The following is a 19324-nucleotide window of genomic DNA, read 5'->3' as shown; positions in this document are numbered from 1 at the left end:
CAATCTAAAGATGGGATGTGGATCTAAATGGTGTTTTCAAAAGAAATGAAAAAAGGCTAAGAAATATCTTTTAAAAGTATTCATCATGTAAGAAACCAGGGAAATGCAAATTAAAACAAGTTTGAGATTTTGTCTCATCCCAGTCAGAATAACAAAGAGAAGAAAAAAAAACTGTCAAAAAGTGCTGGAGAGGATGCATGGAGAGGGGTGGAGGGGGAAGTGGTGAGGTAAGGATATTGGGGCAGGTTGGGTGGGGGAAGAACCTTCATTTGTTGATGGTAGGAATACAAATGGTGTGGCCACCCTGGAAGTGATTCCCATGCAGGAAGAGGGAAAGACTTGAATTGGTTAGTTGGTTGAAGATTGGAGTGAGAATGTGCCTTTGACTCAGGTGCTTTTTTTCCTTCTTCTTTACTATCCTCCTCACCTTTATTTGCAATGCCTAGTTTTTTCCTTATCTTCTTCATCCCTAATACTTAGGGAATTCTCTTCACCTCTCATGACAGTCTGAGCCCATTTTTCTCAGGTAAGTTTGTGTTCTTTCTCTCTTATTTGGATGCTCTACATGCTCAACAATTTTATTTTACCACCTTTGACAAATAATTCACATTTATTTTGTTCTGAAAATATTAGCTGATTTGTTACTTTACCTAGTATTGGTATTCGTAAATTGTAAAAGTAATCATCAAGACATCTTTTAGGATGTTTGATCTTCAAGTTGGTGAATGCCTGTAAGCCCACGTCCTAAAAAGAAAATTATTAATGGAGAAAGATTTCTCAAAATTCTGAAAAACATAACTTAATACGTATAAAAATTACAGTAACTAAATCAGATATAGTCTTACATGTTCAACTAGAATTCCCATTTAAATTGTGTTTTTCATGCTCTTTAGAGAGTGCATCAAAGAACACTGAATTCATAGTGAGGGCTATGTGTGGGCCTTCATTCTGATACAACGCTGTTACTTTAAAAAGTCACTCACAGCCGTGTGTCACGGCCCACGCTTTTAACCCCAGCATTTGGGAGGCAGACAGAAGGCAGAGGCAGAGAAGCAAGAGGCTCTCTGAGAGACCAGTCTGGTCTACATAGTAACTGATAAGACAGCTAGAAACAGATACATAGTGAGAGGCTGTCCCTAAAAAACCCATAATGATGATGGTGATAAGATGATGATAATTGTAAGTCACTCACCCACTCTGTGCCAGTTTCCTCAATAAAAAGGAAAAATTAGCTTAGACGGAGCAGTTTCCACGATGCACTTTTTGGAATGCCTTTTTTGGATTAAACCCTTTGTGGCTTGCCACATGTAAGGTGGGTGGCCTGACAGTGGCTTACATCCCAGCCTGACTCTAAATTTCTTGACCAACAAAGCGTTTCATTAAACCTAAATACTTCACAGACAGCATGTTATTGGATCATATGGATTACCTCTATGTAGCGGTAGGCTTCCTTGTCATTCACATGTGGTCCTGAGTATGTGAATCCAGGCTTATCTTCAACATTCACACAGAGGTCTTGTTCTTCAGGCAGATGGTGGGATCTTGGAGTAAAGTCCTTGTGCTGCATCTCTGGCAGACTGTAGATCTGTAAGTCACAGGAGACAAGGGGGCCGCTTTCTTGAAAGATGCAAACAGAACTTGATTAGTGTGCTCACTGTAAATCACTTGAATGCTCACAAAATGGCTGTAATCATCGAAAGGACAGGCGCCCAAAGCATGGATAGGGCAGAGTGCTGGGAATAAGGGAACATGATTCCTGTGTATTTTGTTGTTGTTTTTGTCATAACCTTTCAGGCAGTACATGCATTTTTAAACTAATTGCCCATATTTGGCATATGAACCAATTTGCTTAAGAAATCTCTTATTTAACAGATTTGGAGAGAGTAAAAATTAAAAAAAAAAACATTTCAGCAGAATACTTTCTCAAGCATTTTCTGTATGTGTGTAATGAAATCTCAATGTAAATAAAATTAAATTCCGGCTTAACTTCTGTGTTAGTTTAAAACTGGTAAATTCCCAGCATTACCTACACTAAAGATTTCTATTTTTAAATTCACGTATGTCCCTTAGTTTTGAAAACGTTCTATTAGGCAGAGTCAATCAAAATTTTAAGCTATTACAGTGATCATGTAACTATTCCTAATAAATCCTATTCTTATTTCAATATAAAGAAGAGCTTTACTAGCATTTAGTTGGCAAGACTCCTGGACATAGTTTATGGTTTCAGTTGTGCTTCTGAGAATTTTCAAAGCAAGTTGAGAACCTTGTATTACAAAATTTAAAACTTTAAGTCATTATATCTTTTTCTCATTGTCAAACTCTTGAGTTGTACAATATTGCATGTGTACATACTTTCATTCAGCCCCCACAGGCAGCGTCACCTCATCATGAGCTTGTGAAGGGCACAAGCCATTCCTAGGCTAGGAGGATGCAGTCCTGACACAGAGGGCCTGGGTCACACACAAGCTTTGCAACTCACTGACTGCCTTACTTCCTGGTTTGTCTTGGTTTACCGGATCATGTTTTCTGACGTGTTCCTCTGGTTGTACAGTGAAGGGTTCCCTAGAGACTCCCTTAGAATCAAACGCAGTGTATGTACATATAGAGCCCTGGTGGCTGATGGCTGCTTTATCAAAACCAGGGCCTCCTCCTGCTCAGAGCCTCTTGTTGGCCTCCCTTGGGCAGAGGCTGATGGGGACTCACCCAGGAAGGGGAGAGCTCAGCTTCAGGCCTCAGGAGCAACACGCTTTGGTCCACGGCTCTCAGGCCACAGAGGGACTGAGGAGAAGCTGTGACACGCAGATGGGCCTGTGAGGCAGGGAGACTTCGGGCTGGGTTGAAGCTCAGGTCCACCTGTGGGAAGGGAAATCAAGCTTAGCGGGGCTTCCAGCTCTTGCAGCCCTGAAGTGTGCTGTGTGGAACCGCTGTGTAACTCTGCACACACATCTGTGTTTCCAGATTGTGAGAACTATGGGAAGCTGAACTGAGGCTCTTTGCTTCCCCTTTCTCCCCTGGAACTGATGTAGGAAAACAGGAGATGTGTCAGTCAAAGTCTGAGGCAACTAGTGACCATTTCTGCTTCCTAAAAGTCATGCAAATAGCTCATGTTTGGTATGTGTGCACATGTATGTGAGTGTGGAATGCACATGTGTGTGCAGGTGCTTGCACCCAGCAGAGGCCGGTGAGGGTATGGGTCCCCTGCTCACTCTCCTTATTCTTTTGAGACTCTCTCTTGTGTTCCTGGAGATAATCTCGCAGCCACAAATCCCAGAGATTCTCCTGACTCTGACCTCCACACCCTGGGGTTGTAGGAACCTCCAGTCATTCCTCATTGTCACATGAGTGCTGGTAGCTGAACTCAACCCACTCTCACCCACTGAGCCATCTCTGCAGCTTGGAAGTTGCCCAATTTTAAGGGCCTTTCCAAGATAAGTCTTACACCTAGGTTGGACAAATCAGTATTCTAATTGGAGGTATGTCTATATTTCTCTCTCCATCTCACCTCTCTCCATCTCACTATCTATCATCTATCATTCATCTCTCCACACCTCCAGGGGAGTGAAGCAAATAGCTGTGGGCTGGGCTGTATTGAAAGGGGACAGGTTACTGTTCTTGCACTGGGACATTAAGATGGCTCAGTGGGTAAAGGCAGCTGCTGCCAAGCCTGGTGACCTGAGCTTGATCTTCTGGACTCATGTGCAAAGAGAAAACAGACTTCTCAAAATTGTTGTGTGTGTTCATATGCACACATGCCCATGTAGATAAATACAATAAAAATTTTAAGTCAAACGACTTTGAATTAGTAAGTCATTAAGGATTCAGTTCTCTTTCTTGCTCCCCACTTCCTTGTTTCTTTTCTCTTCAACCTCCAACTAGTTTGGGGATTGGTGAATTGTAATCTGGTCCTCTGGTGCTGCCTCCATCTTTGCCACTGGGGCACACATCTGAAATCTGTGTCCTTAATACAATTTCTACCTCTTTGAATAGAAATTTCAGAAAATAAACTCCTCACTTTGTTGAGAAGACACTTTTCAATTTCAAAATTTGAAGAATCTGCAATCACTTCTCCATCAGGCAAGATGGCATAGATGAGCATTTTAGCCACAGGGGCCATGCCGAACTCCATGGGCATCTCCAAGGTGAAGTGGCCTTTCACTGGACCTGGAGGGACTGGAAAGGGATGGTGATGGGTCAGAATCCTGACAGGAAAAGACACATGATTACATACAGAGATTCTGAGGACTGCCTGCTTGTGAAGACATTCCTGCTGCTCTGTGGTCAATTATTGGCATGCTAATATCTCAGGAGGGCACAGGAAGTTCACTTAAGATTGCTTCCAGGAAGATGTTCATTGTAAAAAGTTATATTGCTTATTTATAGCTAATCATATTCTAAACTCTTGTCTTTTCTACACCTCTGCATCCAAAAAGGAGCAGTTAGATATTCCTGTTATAAAAAGGGATGAAACAGCCTCAATTGACGTTTCATTTATTAGTCAGATAAGAGGAAGAATAATAGAGATGACAGCCTGGGTGCTCAGGGTGCTTATAATTAATGATTATTCAGAGGAGCAAGCCACATTTGGAAATACTAAACATTATGTTTAGTTTAACATAAATGTTAAACTCTTTTTCTCAATGAGAAGTATTTATGCTTCTTGAGAGAACATTATGCAATATTTGAAATCTTTGTTACTGTCTTTGGTGAATGTGAGGAGACTCATACTCTCTCAAGATAGGTGCTGTGAGTCCCATTTAGTGTTTGCAGAAAAAAATAACTAGAACTGACTGGATATTTTATGAAATACCTAAATAGTTTTTAAAATTGGTCAATAACAAGAAAGCCCTTGTTTAAGGAAATTTGTTGAGCAACTGCTAAGTACCTGCCACTTCTAGAAATAACTTGGAAAATATTTGTGAAACTACATATGCAAATCTCTATGCTCAATGCAGTTGCTATTGCAGGAGGAGAAATGGATAATACATAGGGACATTATAGAAAACATGTTTGCATGTTGTAAGTGCTACTGGGGAAGGAAAGGACGTCAAGAAAGTGAGCACCGAAAATGCCTGGATTCAGTGGTTACTTGGGATTTAAATAGGAGCAGGTGGAAGAGGCCTGATTGGGAGAGTCATAGTTGAGTCAATTCCTGGTAGAACTGAGCAGATATCATCAGGATATGACGGGATGATTTCACTCATAAAGTCACTGCAGCTATGATTCCCTGTCCTAGACCTTCAACATCAAGCCGGTCAACACTGGAGCATGGATGGGAAGGGGTTCATGAAGAGCCATTTTTAGCTGAGGCACCATTGACAGCTGATGGCTGCTGAAGGTAGGAAGAGTCATATTTCTTTCAGGGATGTGGTCCCTGGTAGATTTCTAAGTTTCTGTGGCCCAATAATGCATGCACATTCAGGTAGAGCTAACTAAACTCAATAAGTTAAAAAAAAAGACACAAAATAGAGAAGGAGCCTGGTGGAGGTACTCAGGGAGGAGTGGGAGGGAGTTGACAGTAGATATGTTTAAATGTCATTGCATCATATATGTAATTTTCTAAGAATAAATAAAAATAAAGGGACTGGAGAGATAGCTCAGAAGTTAAGACCACTTGATGCTCTTCTAGAGGACCCAAGTTCGATTCCCAGCTCCCACACCAGGCTGCTCAAAACTCTCTGAAATTCCAGCTCTGAGATATCCAGGGCATCTGATGCCTCTGACCCTGACAGCACCTGTACTGACATGCACATATGTACCCACAAGCACCACACATGTATTTTAAAATAATCAAAAAGAGTCAGTAACTTGAAAATGGGTATGGCTAGAATGGTTTAAGGACCAGGCTGGCATTCTCCAGATATTTTTGGACAGACACTAAGATAACACATATTGCCTTGTTGTGGATAATCTGTATGTGAATGCATAGATTGCTCTCTTGGGGTGTATCTTGGAGTACTCTGTGTTTTTAGGTGTTACATCTTGAGAATAGATATTTTACCATGTTGAAAGACACTCAGTTTGGGAACCTGAAACTTTTTCCTGAAGGTCATGGTATGAGTGATAACCTTCATCAGATGGCAGAACCTTGAGTTCCTATTGAGGAGAGTGTTATGGAGACATACAAGCCCTATGGCAGCCTTAGCTACTCAGTGGTGAGATCCCACTGGTGAGGATGTGGGGAACTCAGTTGGAGACATGGTAGTGGATGAGAAACACTTACATTTGCTTGGTTCCATGTGGTGAGTGTGGCTTCCTGTATGGATGATTTTACCCCGGGCCATGACCTAGAACAAAAAGGATTTTCCAAGCTTACATCTATATTTACCAGGCTCTCTTGTAACTGATGAATCTACTGTTTGAGACCCAGGCGGAAATACCCAGCCCAGAACCCAGAGTGTCAGGGGGACATGGTCAGGAGATAAGAGGATTCTTTGCGTTTCTCAGCTTGGAGTGAAAACTCACCAGGTAGTAAAAATTGAGCTCTCTCAGCAACAACAAGACAGGCCCCTTCAGAATAAAATGTGCCTGAACTGTGTGAATCTGGCTGCAGGGCAAGATGCCAGGCTCTGTCTTAAGGTAGACATAGCTCCTGCTCTCGGTATAAACTCTGTAGGTCTCATGCTTTGCTTCTGCATATTGTTCTTCCATGCAAGGGAATCGAACACATGAATTTTCTTTCTTGTGGTAGACCTGGAGAAACAACAAGTACTGAGCTGTAGATTGCCTGCTAGGCAGAGCCTCTCTTCTGAGAATCCGCATACTTTCAGTGATAGAATATTTTGTACATCTTAGTAAAACTGGAAGAGAAGTTCATGAAATGAATTGTCTCACATCCCAAATTTTCAAAACTGAGGCAAATATTTATACCAATGAAAAGAGAAAAGGCAAGAATATTATATTTTGAGACAAAAAAAACATTTGTTGAGCACCTAATACATATGAAAGAATGTTTACAGATAGGAATTTTAGTGCATAATAAATTTGCAAAGTGATGGGCTGACTGAAACATTTTCACATATTAATATAATGTACCCTGCTCACATTCATCCACCTTACTACCCAGTCCTGTTTCCTCCTGACTCTCTTCCTTCTTGCTAGATCCTCTCTGCTTTCATTTCTGTCCTTTCCCTAGATTCCACAAATGAGGGACAACATGAAAAGCTTTTTCCTCCCAGTCTTATCATTTCCTGTTAGTTGACAATTTCTAAATTCACCCATTTCTCTATAGACAAGACGATTGATTCTTTTCTAAATATCTGAGTAAAAGTCCGTGTGCACATATTTCCACTCTTCTTTTCTCACTCCTCCCGGCTGGGCATGATGTCGGCTCCACAGCCAGCTGTGTTGAGTACTGCTGAGGTCAGCATGGTGATGTAGGCGAGTCTATCATATGTCAGCATTGATGCCATGGGTACGTACATGGATGTGCTACCCCTGGCCTGTACACTGGTTTCATTTCGGGGTTTTGTAGAAGTTCTGATAGTCAGACTCATATACCCTCACAGCAGCTGTGCATGTAGGTTCCGTATTCCCTTAGCCCTGCCACTGTCTGTTTTCCTGATGATTGTCTTTTTGATTGGTGGATGGAATTTCAACAGTGTTAACCTGCATTTTCTCGATAGCCAATTGTCTTGAGCATCTTTGCACAGTGTCCTTGATCATTTGTAACTGGTGTCTTGAAAATGGACTAGTTGTTGCATCTACTGAGATGACTGTGTGATTTTTAACTCTTGATTCTATTTATATGCTGTTTTACAGTTATCAGCTCTCAAATGTGAAGCCATCTTTCTATTCTTAGTACAAAATCAATTTGATCTTGTACATGATTTATTTATTGTGTTATTGATTCAGACATAGATGTATGTCAGTAACGACTTTTTTTTATGCCAGTTGGGTGAATTACTTTGAAGATTTCTAGATACTTTATCCTCATTTAATTTTGGTATCAGAGTTATTCTAGACCCATAGAATGACCTAAAAAAAGGATTCCTTCCTTGTAAGTTTTACACAATAATATTTCATTTTGAAATTTTGTTCAATTCAGAAATGAGTTCTTCCCAGTCTCAGCTCTTTATGTTTTTGGGCCCCTTTAATTATTTCTTCAGTTCTATTTTTCATTGCTGAACTGTTTATTTTTTTTAAATAATCTTGTAGCTCACTTTTGGTAGAATATTAATACCCAGAAATTCATTTGTTTTCTCTGGATTTTCTAATTTATTGGAATGAAAGTTTTCAAATTATTCTCTTAGCATCCCATGGGTTTCATAGTATGTGCTATTATAGCCACCTCTACTTTCCTAATTTGGGTTTTAACTCTCTTTCGGTTTAGGTAAGAACTAATCAATTTATCTTTTAGAAGAATCAACTTTGGTTTCATTGTACTTTTTACTGTTCTTTTTTGTCCTCATCATCACTTCCAGCTATATTTATAATTTCTTTCCTTTCATTAATTTCTGTATTTGTCTTCTCTTACTTTTGTTAATATATTGAGGTACAGCATAAGGTCTTTTATTTGATAGCTATCTGTTCATGTAGTGTAGGGATTCATAGCTTTTAGAATTGCATGCATGACAGCCCATAGAAATTCTGATGTGTTTTTATTGCACTAGAAATCATAAAATTACCCTTCTGATATTGTCAATATTCCAGTGATCACTGTCAAGAGTATTCTGGGGTGTTGATATATTCATGTATGCCCTCTAGTCTCTCCTTATTGATTTATAATTATAGTCTCTTGTCACATGGAATGATACTAGAAATGAGTTAAAATCTTTGAATTAACTTAATATTTGCTTAATATTTTCTTAATATTTTTAATTAATATTTGCTCTATTACAGAAAATGAGACCTGTTTTGAGAAATCCTCATCAGTTGCTGAGGTAATGTCTGTTTCATCACTGTTGGATACAGAGTTCCGTAGATGGCTGATAAGGTCATGTGATACAAGGCTCAATTTCATCTGAGATTTCTTTTTGACTTCTTTGTATGGAGGATACATTTACTAACAAACATTGCATGTTGAGGTAATAATTTGTATTTGTAACTCTTTGTCCCTTTAATTGTGTTTGTTTTTATGAATGAAATGACTTTCTGATTCTGAAATACCTCACTTATTATGATCATTTACAGTTCCCACCATTTACCTACAAATTTCATGATTTCCTTGTTTTTTATTGTGGAATAATATTCCATTGTGTAGGCATACCATAATTTCTGTATCCATTCCTCAACTGGGGGACATCTGGGCTGTTTCCAGCTTCTGGCTATTACAAATAAAGCTGCTACAAACATGGTTGTGAAGATGTCCTTGTATATTTGAGCGTCTTTTGGGTATATGCCTAGGAGCAGTATAGCTGGATCTTGAGGAAGCTCTGTTCCTAATCGTCTGAGACAGAGCCAGGCTGATTTCCAAAGTGGTTGTACAAATTTACATTGCCACCAGCAGTGGAGGAGGGTTCAAGATATGCAGCGTATATCCTCATTCCTAAGTGGATATTAGACATATAATATAGGATAAACATACTAAAACCATCTGTACACCTAAGGAAGCTAATTGTGAAGGAGGACTCTTGCTAAGATGGTCAATCTCTATTCAGAAAGGCAAAGAGGATGGACATCGGAAGAGGGAGAAAACAGGGAACAAGACAGGAGCCTACCACAGAGGGTTGTTGAAAGGCTCTACCCTGCAGGGTATTGAGGCAGACACTGAGACTCATAGCCAATCTTTGGGCACAGTACAGGGAATCTTATGAAAGAAGTGGGAGATAGGAAGATCTAGAGAGGACAGGAGCTCCACAAGGATAGCAACAGCACAAAAAAAATTGAGCATAGGGGTCTTTTCTGAAACTCATACTCTAGCGAAGGACCACTTATGGAAATGGCCTGGAACACCTGCCCAGGGGTAGCCTATGACAGTTCAGCCTCCAAGTGGACTCTACAGTAATGGGGACGGTCTGTCTCTGACATGAACTGATTGGCCTGCTCTTTGACCACTTCGTGCCAAGGTAGGGGGGAAGCAGCCTTACCAGGCCTCAGAGGAAGATAATGCAGACAGTCCTGATGAGACCTTATAGACTAGGATCAGAGGGAAGGGGAGGAGGACCTCCCTTACTAGTGGACTGGGAGAGGGACTGAGGTGAGGAAGAGGGAGGGTGGCATTGGGAGGGGAGGACGGAGGCAGGTACAGAGAGGATACAAAGTGAATAAACTGTAATTAATAAAAATAAACATAATTTAAAAATAATGCAATGACTTATTCTTATTTTGGCCCAAAATATGCTTCTTAGATATTGATGTAGTTTTTAATTCTTGTTTTGGAGTTTCATATGGTTGGAATTAATTTTTCCTTCCATTCAATTCAGTCTCTCAGTGAGGTGAGTTTCTTGTAGACAGCAAACAGCTGGACATTGTTTTTATATAAAGTCTTTTCATTTGCATTTTGTATGCAGAGAGTTAAACATATGTATTTACAGTTAGTATTGAATGATACAGCACAATACTTAAAAAATTTTGATGGTTGTATCATGGTTATATAGAGGAAGAGAGCTGATAGAATGAAGACATATCAGAAGAGTATTAGATTGACTTACAGTGTGGTCTGGGTTGTTCAACAATACTTATCTTAGACTACTGATAGGCTGGGGGTGGGTAAACATGCTTAGACCACAAGGCTGTGTGGCTTAGCAGTCCCAATCTAACATCAAAGGCCTGGAGGATTTCTGGATAGTCTCTCTAGTAGTCACAGGCAAGACTAGAAGCTAACCTAATTACATAATCCCTCAAAGGCTTTTTGCCAAGGTGATTTTACATCTTACCAAGTTGAAACTAATATTAACATCATACTGGTTTTGGATAGTCTCTGGTTTGTTTTTGTTTTTTCTCCTTTTTTCATCTTAGAACTTTTCTAAGTTAGCGAGTTGATAAGATTTTTTTTTATTTATCTTTCTATGATAGATTCATTCTTTCTAAGCTCTCCTAAGCTTTCTAAGCTTTTCTTCTTTTTCTGTGAGTAGTAGCATCATTGCAGAAGTATCTTCTGCAGTGCTGGCTTGGTGTCATGAATGGCTTTAATCCCTAGTATTTCTCTTCCATTGTCTCTAGCCTTTTAATGAAAATTTCCACTTATGTTTTTAAGCTTACCTTATTGACCTGTTTATTTCTCAGAGCTTAATTTTTAAAATTTTCTTCAGCATTTCTGCTTGCTGATTTATCAGGCAAATTCTATAATTGTTTCTTTATTCCATTGGGCTTTGTGTGTGTGTCCAATGTTTTTCATTAATCACTTTAAAAGTTAGACATATGTTTATAGATCTATATATGTTATATTACATAACATTTCATGTGCTTCAGCAGTTTTGAGTTCAGTTACTGGAAAAGTAAGAGATCTGGGGTAAGTTATGTTGTTTCATTTTTCATATTTCTTCAATTTTGATGTTGCAATTTATGTATTTAAAGGGATCAATATAGAACAGCTGCTATTATAAATAGATTTTCTTAGGGAATAGACCTTTTTAAAGGCCTTATGTCCAATAAACCTCAGGAGCATGGAGGAAATTTCAATGGATTCATCAACATCAAACCAAAGCATGTGTATGATTATAATAAAAAAATAATTAAAAATACCCACATACCCCCAGTTCCAATGGAGAGAAAGCATAATACAATGTAAGTTAAATAATAAAGATAAAATTTATTACTAAAGTTTCAAAATGGGAGTCTGAGAGAAAAAAAAGAAAAGAATCAAGATGAGAGAGAAAGAAAATGAGGCCCAAGTATGAGAAAGAATATCAAGGGACAACACAGTAGAAATCTGAAGTATGTGATGTGGATATGGAAGGAAGACGACTGTAGCAGAACAAATGGGAGTGGGGCAGCTCAGGGGATGGAGAAGTAGTTGTGTGGAGAAGGACCAAGCAACAACATGTATGAAAATGCCATAGGGAAACCTGTGACTTTCTATCCTAATTTTAAAAACAAACAAACAAACAAACAAACAAACAAAATAACAGACTCAAAGGAGCAGAGAGAACAAGAAGGGAAAATCTGAAGTAAAACCATGAAAGAAAAAAGGAAACTGAATTCTCATGACTTAGGAAGACATTGCTCTTTCCTAGGCTCTATTGCTAGGATCCATCAGAAAGCCTAAGAGAAGTGCACAATGATTTGTCCCATCTGAGATCCAGGTGAGCAGACTGAGGGAGGGAGACAGGCAAACAGAAAAATGAGCGTCCACACCTAAGCTAACAGAGCCAAGACCATGTCTGTTGCACTGCAGACTGACTTCAGGTCACTGAGTCTGTGTATGTGCCTATGTGGGGGGTGGTTAGGTAAGGACAGGATGAGCTACGTGATCTGATCTTGCCAGCTACACCTGTTCTGACTGAGTTTCTCCTCAGACCAGAGAAACCCTCTCAGTGCATGTGTGCGTGTGCATGAGTGAGTGCTTTCAAGTGTGTGTGTTTATCCATATACCTGTGCACATGTTGTGTTGAGGTGAAGGGTTGGAGGTAGTAAAGCTTGACATCTTAAATGACCCTAAGCCTCTGAGCATGGAGAAAGCTCCCAAACGGAAGCCATCTGACCAATGTGACCCTGCCTGACCTCCTAGCAAATGCCACACTGCTCTTTTCTTCCTCCACCCAAATCCACACACCAAGTTTCAATCCTTACTTCTAGGTCCATCTGCTGTTTGCAAAGGGACATGTTTTCAACTTCGTTCTAAAAGGTAGATTATAATTTCCACCATTTAAATTTGTAGCCACAAATGTGTGTAAGACACCATTGGAATTCTTATACCCACAGTGGTTCTCAGAGAGGGGCCTGCTGAGCCAGCTAGGGGGAAAGACTGAAGGGCTTCAGAGACCTCTGGTAGGAAGTCATGTAGTTGGGTTCTCTTCAAATGGCTCCCCCTGTTCACGTATCTGACTAAGCTCTGATATACAGAGGGAATCATTGTCTAGTCCCAGTTGACTTCAGATTGCAATCTCCTATGATTTGTATTTCTGCATTGCATTTCTAGTGTTTGCTGAATCACTCTGTCTCTGTCTGTCTCTCTGATCACTCTGTGTGCTTGTGTGCACACATGTGTGTTTGTGTGTGTGTGTGTAAAGCAGGAAATAGTGTGATGTTAATCACATTTAGTTATACAATAAATCAATGTTTCTTATTTTAGAAAATGAGCACAACTTATTTAGGTAATTAATTTGAGGACACACAACGCCAATCCTTTCTTGAATAGATAAAAACAGACTTTTAATCATTTTGGCTTGAAGGTCCTGATTTGTCAGAAGAAGAAGAAAACAGGAAACAACCTAGGAACCTACCACAGAGGGCCTCTGAAAGCCTCTGCCCTACAGACTATCAATGCAGATGCTGAGCCTGATGGGCAACTGTTGGGCAGAGGGAAGGGAATTTTATGTAAGAACTGGGAAATAGTAAGAGCTGGAGAGGACAGGGTCTCCACAAGGAGAGCAACAGAACAAGAAAATTTGAACATAGGGAACTTCCCAGAGACTCATACTCCAACCAAGGACTATTCATAGAGATAACCCAGAACCCCTGCACAGATGTAGCCCAGGGCAGTTCAGAATCCAATTGGGTTACATAGTAATATGAAGAGGGACTGCCTCTGACATAATCTGATTGGCCTGCTCTTTGATCACGTCCCCCTGGCGGGGAGCAGCCTTACCAGGCCATAGTAGAGGACAATGCAGCCACTTTTGATGTGAACTGATAGACTAAGATCAGAAAGGAGAGGAGAACCTCCCCTATCAGTGGACTTGGGGAGTGGCATGCATGCAGGTAGGGAGGGTGGGATTGGGAGGGGAGGAGGGAGGGGCTTATGAGGGGATGCAGAATGAATAAAGTGTAATTGATGAAAAATTAAAAAAAGGAATAAACTGTAATTAATAAAAAAAAAACGAAATAAAGTAAAAAAAAAGACAATGGAAAATGTTGTGTTAAGAAGAATGTGTTCACAACGTGTGCTCATACTTTCATTAATGATCAGAAACCCTTTCTGTTTTGCCCTGAAATACGAAAGTTTGGCCCGGAATATTTTTTTTTCATTAAGCGACACATTATTGAATCAAAGCTGTTACACAGCCTCACCTTTTGTCTTATGCCCTCACCTTTGACTTACTTTGATAGTGAGGTAAGAACCCGCAATGCCGGTGGTGTTGATGGAGAATTCTGCCAGGCCATGCTGATCAGTGATAGCAGAACTGGTGTAGCCAGCTTCACGTGATTTGATGAAGACTTGCTCATTTGGGAGAGGAACATCCTGGACATCCACTAGGCGAACCTAAATTGAACAAGAAAGAAAAGTATAGTCCAGAAAGGGTAAAACCATACAGATTATAAGAGAAAAACCTGTTTCAGTATTCTATAAATATCTGAAAAGATGCACCAACTGATTCAGCATGTAAAACATTGCTTTACACAAATCTAACACTTTGAGATGTACATCAGCAGAACTGGCTGTGCTGTGAAAGCACAGGAGCTGAAGGTATCATATTCTGAACTCCATAACAAATGCTTTGTAGATGTTTTGTAGGTACCTGTTAGTCATAAGAAACCATTGACAGAGCCAGTGTGGACCAAGGAAGTAGATGCTTTGACACAATCACAAGATAAAGTTGTTGGGGACCCAAGGCTAATGGAGAGCATGGATTTATCACGAATATGTAGCACATGTGGCTTCATCATTGAAACACAGTGACATCTTGGGGTTTACAGTTGTCAAGTCCATAGTTTTTATAAATAAAATTATGCTACCTATGTTTTAGATTCTGGGCTTCTTGATAGCCTTTCTAAGTCTTCAGTTTAGTTCTGGGAATTGAAATTACACACTTATGTGTGTGAAATACAAGCTCTCCCACTAAGTTACACTTCTTGCTTTGCAACCAGTGATGTCAGACAATTTTAACATTGAGCAGAATGCCCTAGGTTGAGGAACCCCCATACAGCTCAAGCATCTGTGAACCAAAAGCACTTTACTTTCATAAGGAATGGAATCCCAGGTCTAAAGTGTGAGTCCACTTTCACAAATACAAGTTTGGTTGTGGCTCTTTCAATTTTAGTTGTTCCAGATCCACTGAACTCGAATCCTGAAAAAGAAATTAGCAAGAACATTGGAAATTTAATCCAGTTAGGCAGTTGCTTGCTTTCTACATCCTTTTTCTACTTCCTTCACACCTCCACCTTGGTGTGAACAGGTGTCAATTTTCACAGCTTTATTTTCTATATTTTTTGTTTACTTACATACCTGTCCCTTCTTCTATAATATTTGCATTCACATGAAGATGCTGCATGCCATAACATTTTTTCTTTAATTGGAACATAGTGATGTTTTCTTCTTGTGTGATGCAGCCATTTTTGTCCAGCTGATATGCAAGATATAAACAAGGTAATGTGATAGTCAACTCAAACCCACATGTGAGGACTTCTCTCAGAAAAACTAGTCCTTACTGCTATACAGCGTGGCATTCTGACTTTAAGCATAGGACTCAGCTTATATTATTAGCGTCTTTAGTTAGTATTAGTATTAATCTATTTCTATTACTAAGATACTAAGATAAATAGCTTCAGAACATGCAATAAAATTATAGGAATAAGCAAATAATTAACAATAACCCTAAATATAAATGATTTTAACTCTTTAAGAAGCATGTCTAGCTAATTAGACTAAACAACAATAACAACACACACACATACACAAATGAAAGGATAGAAAGGGATAGATTAGGAACATTCAAGCTGAGAAGAGGAAGGAGTATCAATACTAAGATTTGATAAAATAGACCAGTCCAAAATTATGACAATAAATAAAAAACTCACTACAAATGAATGAAAGGAATAAAAAAAAACAAGCAAAAAGGAATATGGAGTAAACATGTTAGTACATCCAATATCAAAAAAAACTACAAAGTAAAAGACTGACAGATCCAGAGGCAATAATAATGGGTGACTTTAGTACTACAAACTCATTAATTGCTCATCTGGGCAAAAATAATAACTTTCAGAATGTTGTATAGAAATTTCAACTGAATTAAACATTCCATGTGGAAGGAGGCTCACTAAGACTCAGGAAATATGAAAAACTTATAACCTGAGGATGTAAATAACTCACAAGGCTCAAGAAGTTCCTAAAACTGACAAAAGTGCAAGGCTATAAGCAGGCTAAAAAAATCCATGTCCACCAAACCAGCCTTATAGAGAATACTAGAAACAATACTTTGAACTGAAGACAGGAATAAGCATAGCTAAGATGCTATAGAAAAAAAACCTGCAATTACTGAAACATAAAATAGGATTAAATATAAATAGCAACGACAACAACAAAATGAGGATAATCTACATACATGTTTCAATGATAATTTTAAATATTATTGACCTCAATTCAAAAGACATCTAGGATAGCTGAATGGGTTAAGAAACAAAATCAGTCTTTTTGATTGCAAGAAACTCATTTTATCTTCAAAGATAGGCACCACCTTAGAGGGAAAAGATAGAAAAAGTATTCAAAGCAAATGACCAGAAAGCAAGCAGAATTTGCTATTCTAACATCTGACAAAACTGATTTAAAAAACAAATAATCAAATGAGATAAAGGACACGTTTTTCTGATCAAGGGAACAATTTACTGAGAACAAACAATAAAAAGAACTACAGAATGTCATCAAAATTAAGTGACATCATACACCAAATGGACCTAAATGATATCTTTAAGTACCACCTAAACACCAAACAATTTTGGTCTTTGAAGTAATGAATGAAAGTTTCTCTAAAATAGACCACATAATGGGACACAAAACAAATCTTAACAAATACAGAAAAATTAAAATAACCTAGTGTGTCCTAAGTGACCACAAAGCAACAAAGGCTAAAATCAACAGCAAAAGAATTTCCAATGTTATATAAATTCATAGAAATTAAACAACACACAACTGAATATTAAAATGAATCAAAGAAGAACAAAATAAAAAATTTAAAAATCATGAATTAAATGAAAATTAGAACACAATATAGCAAAACTTCTGGAACACATTCAAAGCCGTCCCAAGTGGGACATTTATAGTCCTGAATGATGGTAAAAAGAAAAGAAAAGAAATAACACAAATAAATGACTTAATGTTACAAGTCAAGGAGTTGGAAAAAAAGAAAGGTCAAACCAAACTCATAGCTCAATTAATGAAACAGAAATAAAGAATACAAAGAAACAATGAGTCTAAGAGATGGTTATTTGAGAAGATAAGATCAAGAGACCTTTGGCTCAATTAACTAAAAGAAGAAAGAAAGAAAGAAAGAAAGAAAGAAAGAGAAGTATAGAAAGAAAAAGAAAGAAGGAAGGAGGGACCACAAAATTAACAGAATCAAAAATTGCAGGGAAACATTACAGAGACATTAACGGAATTTGGAATATTTTATGGGAACACTAAAAAACCTGTATTGAATGAATTTAGAAAACCTAAAACAAAATGGACAGATTTCTACGTCTACCCAAACCACAACTATTAAACCAAAAAGAAATGGACAATGTTGACAGTCAGAGAAACTGTGGAGGACAACCACAGCTGCCACCAGTTCTCCTGAAGCTATAGGTTCTTAACTATATTACAGAAGTTAGCCATTATACTTAAAGATAGGTGTAGGTCTCACCTTATCAAAGACTTATTTTTCAACAGATAGAAACCATTATAGAGATCTACAAACATCAAAATGCAGAGCATTGCCTATGATGTGTGCAGCCCCAACAAACACACCTCCACAATAACCCCAACCTCAAAGGATCAGGGAAAATCATGAAACAAGGATCAGAAAGATTATAAAAAACCAGAAAGCCTGTTGCAAAAATAGTGTCTTTCAGACACAACAGGAAAAACACCCATAAAATTCTCAACAATGTGGTTGCCTGAACAATACTGACATAATGGTAGAACCAGTTAACCTGCCAAGGTGGTGAAATGGGGAAATTGCTCAGAGCCCCACTCCCAGATCAAGAGCTACAGCTACAGGTGATCATCGGCTGCTGAGAATGACTGAGATGAATATAAAGGTCTGTGGGAGTCAGGAGTGGCCTGGCCCTGCAGGTAGCACAGAGGTCACCCAAGCTGTTGCAAAGTACAAGTGCCATCTCCCATAAGGAAAGGTTGTACTGACTGAGATACAGTGTTCAGGAGGAAGGTCTAGAGGGTGAGTCTGTGTAGATTCGGGTGTGGTCTGGCCCTACAGACACAGATTACCAGAGAGTTACCTACATCCATCCCCAGCCTATTGGCTGGTAAAGAGGTAAACATCTCCTCCATTGAAGAGAACACCCGGAGTGTTTGACATTCCTGGTTTCTCTAACGCTTATCTGTGAGCTCAGGACCAATGTTCTGCACACCTCAAGTGCTGTGGGTGAGACTACAACCTAGTATAGAAGCTCCTCAGAAAAGGAGAGGTCAAAGTACCACAAGGTCAGCGGTGGGGAATACGAAAACGAAACCTGGGTCAGCATCCCCACACCTGTTCACAGGCACGCCTGTCATCTCTGTGATTCACAAACAAGCCAGCCCATCAGCTGATGAATGGGTAATCAGAACTGAAGAGGAGAATTTATGGGCACAGAGATGATTCCCTTTCACCAGATTTACCAGACCCAGACACACGAAGGTGCATGTTTCCTGTCATATGTGAGGGTAAAACAAAACAAAAGAAAAAGACGGCAAAATGGAAGTTGTTCCCTTTGGGAAGAGGAAGAGTCTGGCAGGAGGAGCGATGGAGAGAATACGGTAGGTAATGAATGAGGAGATCAAGTATATGATACACATGATTGAATATATTGCAAGAAAGCCCATTGTTTTTCACAATTTACTTACATTTCATATGTGCCAATTAAAATATACTTTCAAAGAACAGTCTATAAGGCATGAAAGTAGAGGGCGCTATATAGGAAGAGGAGAAGCCCATATGGGAGTGAGGACACAGAGAGCAGAGGAGGCATGGGGACAGGGGAATATGGTTAAAATACAAGATTCTCAAGTATGAAAATGTCATAAACCTCCCATTTTGTACAATGATTTACACAAAAATAAATTTGGTGGTCAGCTCAAGTTGTTGAAATAACCCTTTAATTATAGTGGGTCCTAGGACTATCACTTCTGTCAGTGAGGGGCTGCTGGGAAGTGCACACATGCCTGGCTAGTGCTCCATCACTGAGCTACACCCCCAGTTCCAGAATATCCTCTTTGAATGTCTGGTTATGCATTTCCTCTCAGCTGTGCTGCATGTATTGCTGTGTCAGTTAGCCTGGATATTAAAAATAGGCCTGTGAACAGTTTTCA

At 39.1% G+C, this 19324-nt stretch overlaps 1 protein-coding gene across 2 annotated transcripts in view; it reads right to left on the bottom strand.

Moving 5' to 3' along the window:
* LOC110544939 (murinoglobulin-1-like) overlaps positions 1-19324 on the bottom strand; it is a 55580-nt gene that overhangs the window by 24077 nt on the left and 12179 nt on the right. For both annotated transcript variants that reach the window (XM_060384151.1, XM_060384150.1), the window contains exons 9-17: positions 15266-15383; positions 14998-15107; positions 14141-14302; positions 6463-6690; positions 6221-6284; positions 4013-4170; positions 2704-2853; positions 1430-1585; positions 651-744 (exon numbers count right to left, since the gene is read on the bottom strand). In XM_060384151.1, coding sequence (XP_060240134.1) covers positions 651-744; positions 1430-1585; positions 2704-2853; positions 4013-4170; positions 6221-6284; positions 6463-6690; positions 14141-14302; positions 14998-15107; positions 15266-15383 — 1240 coding nt within the window. The remainder of the gene's footprint in view (positions 1-650; positions 745-1429; positions 1586-2703; positions 2854-4012; positions 4171-6220; positions 6285-6462; positions 6691-14140; positions 14303-14997; positions 15108-15265; positions 15384-19324) is intronic.

This window comes from Meriones unguiculatus, chromosome 5, assembly GCF_030254825.1.
Source record: "Meriones unguiculatus strain TT.TT164.6M chromosome 5, Bangor_MerUng_6.1, whole genome shotgun sequence".
Taxonomy (NCBI): domain Eukaryota; kingdom Metazoa; phylum Chordata; class Mammalia; order Rodentia; family Muridae; genus Meriones; species Meriones unguiculatus.
The sequence above is the reverse complement of the archived record's forward strand: the minus strand, read 5'-3'. Positions and strand labels throughout refer to the sequence as shown.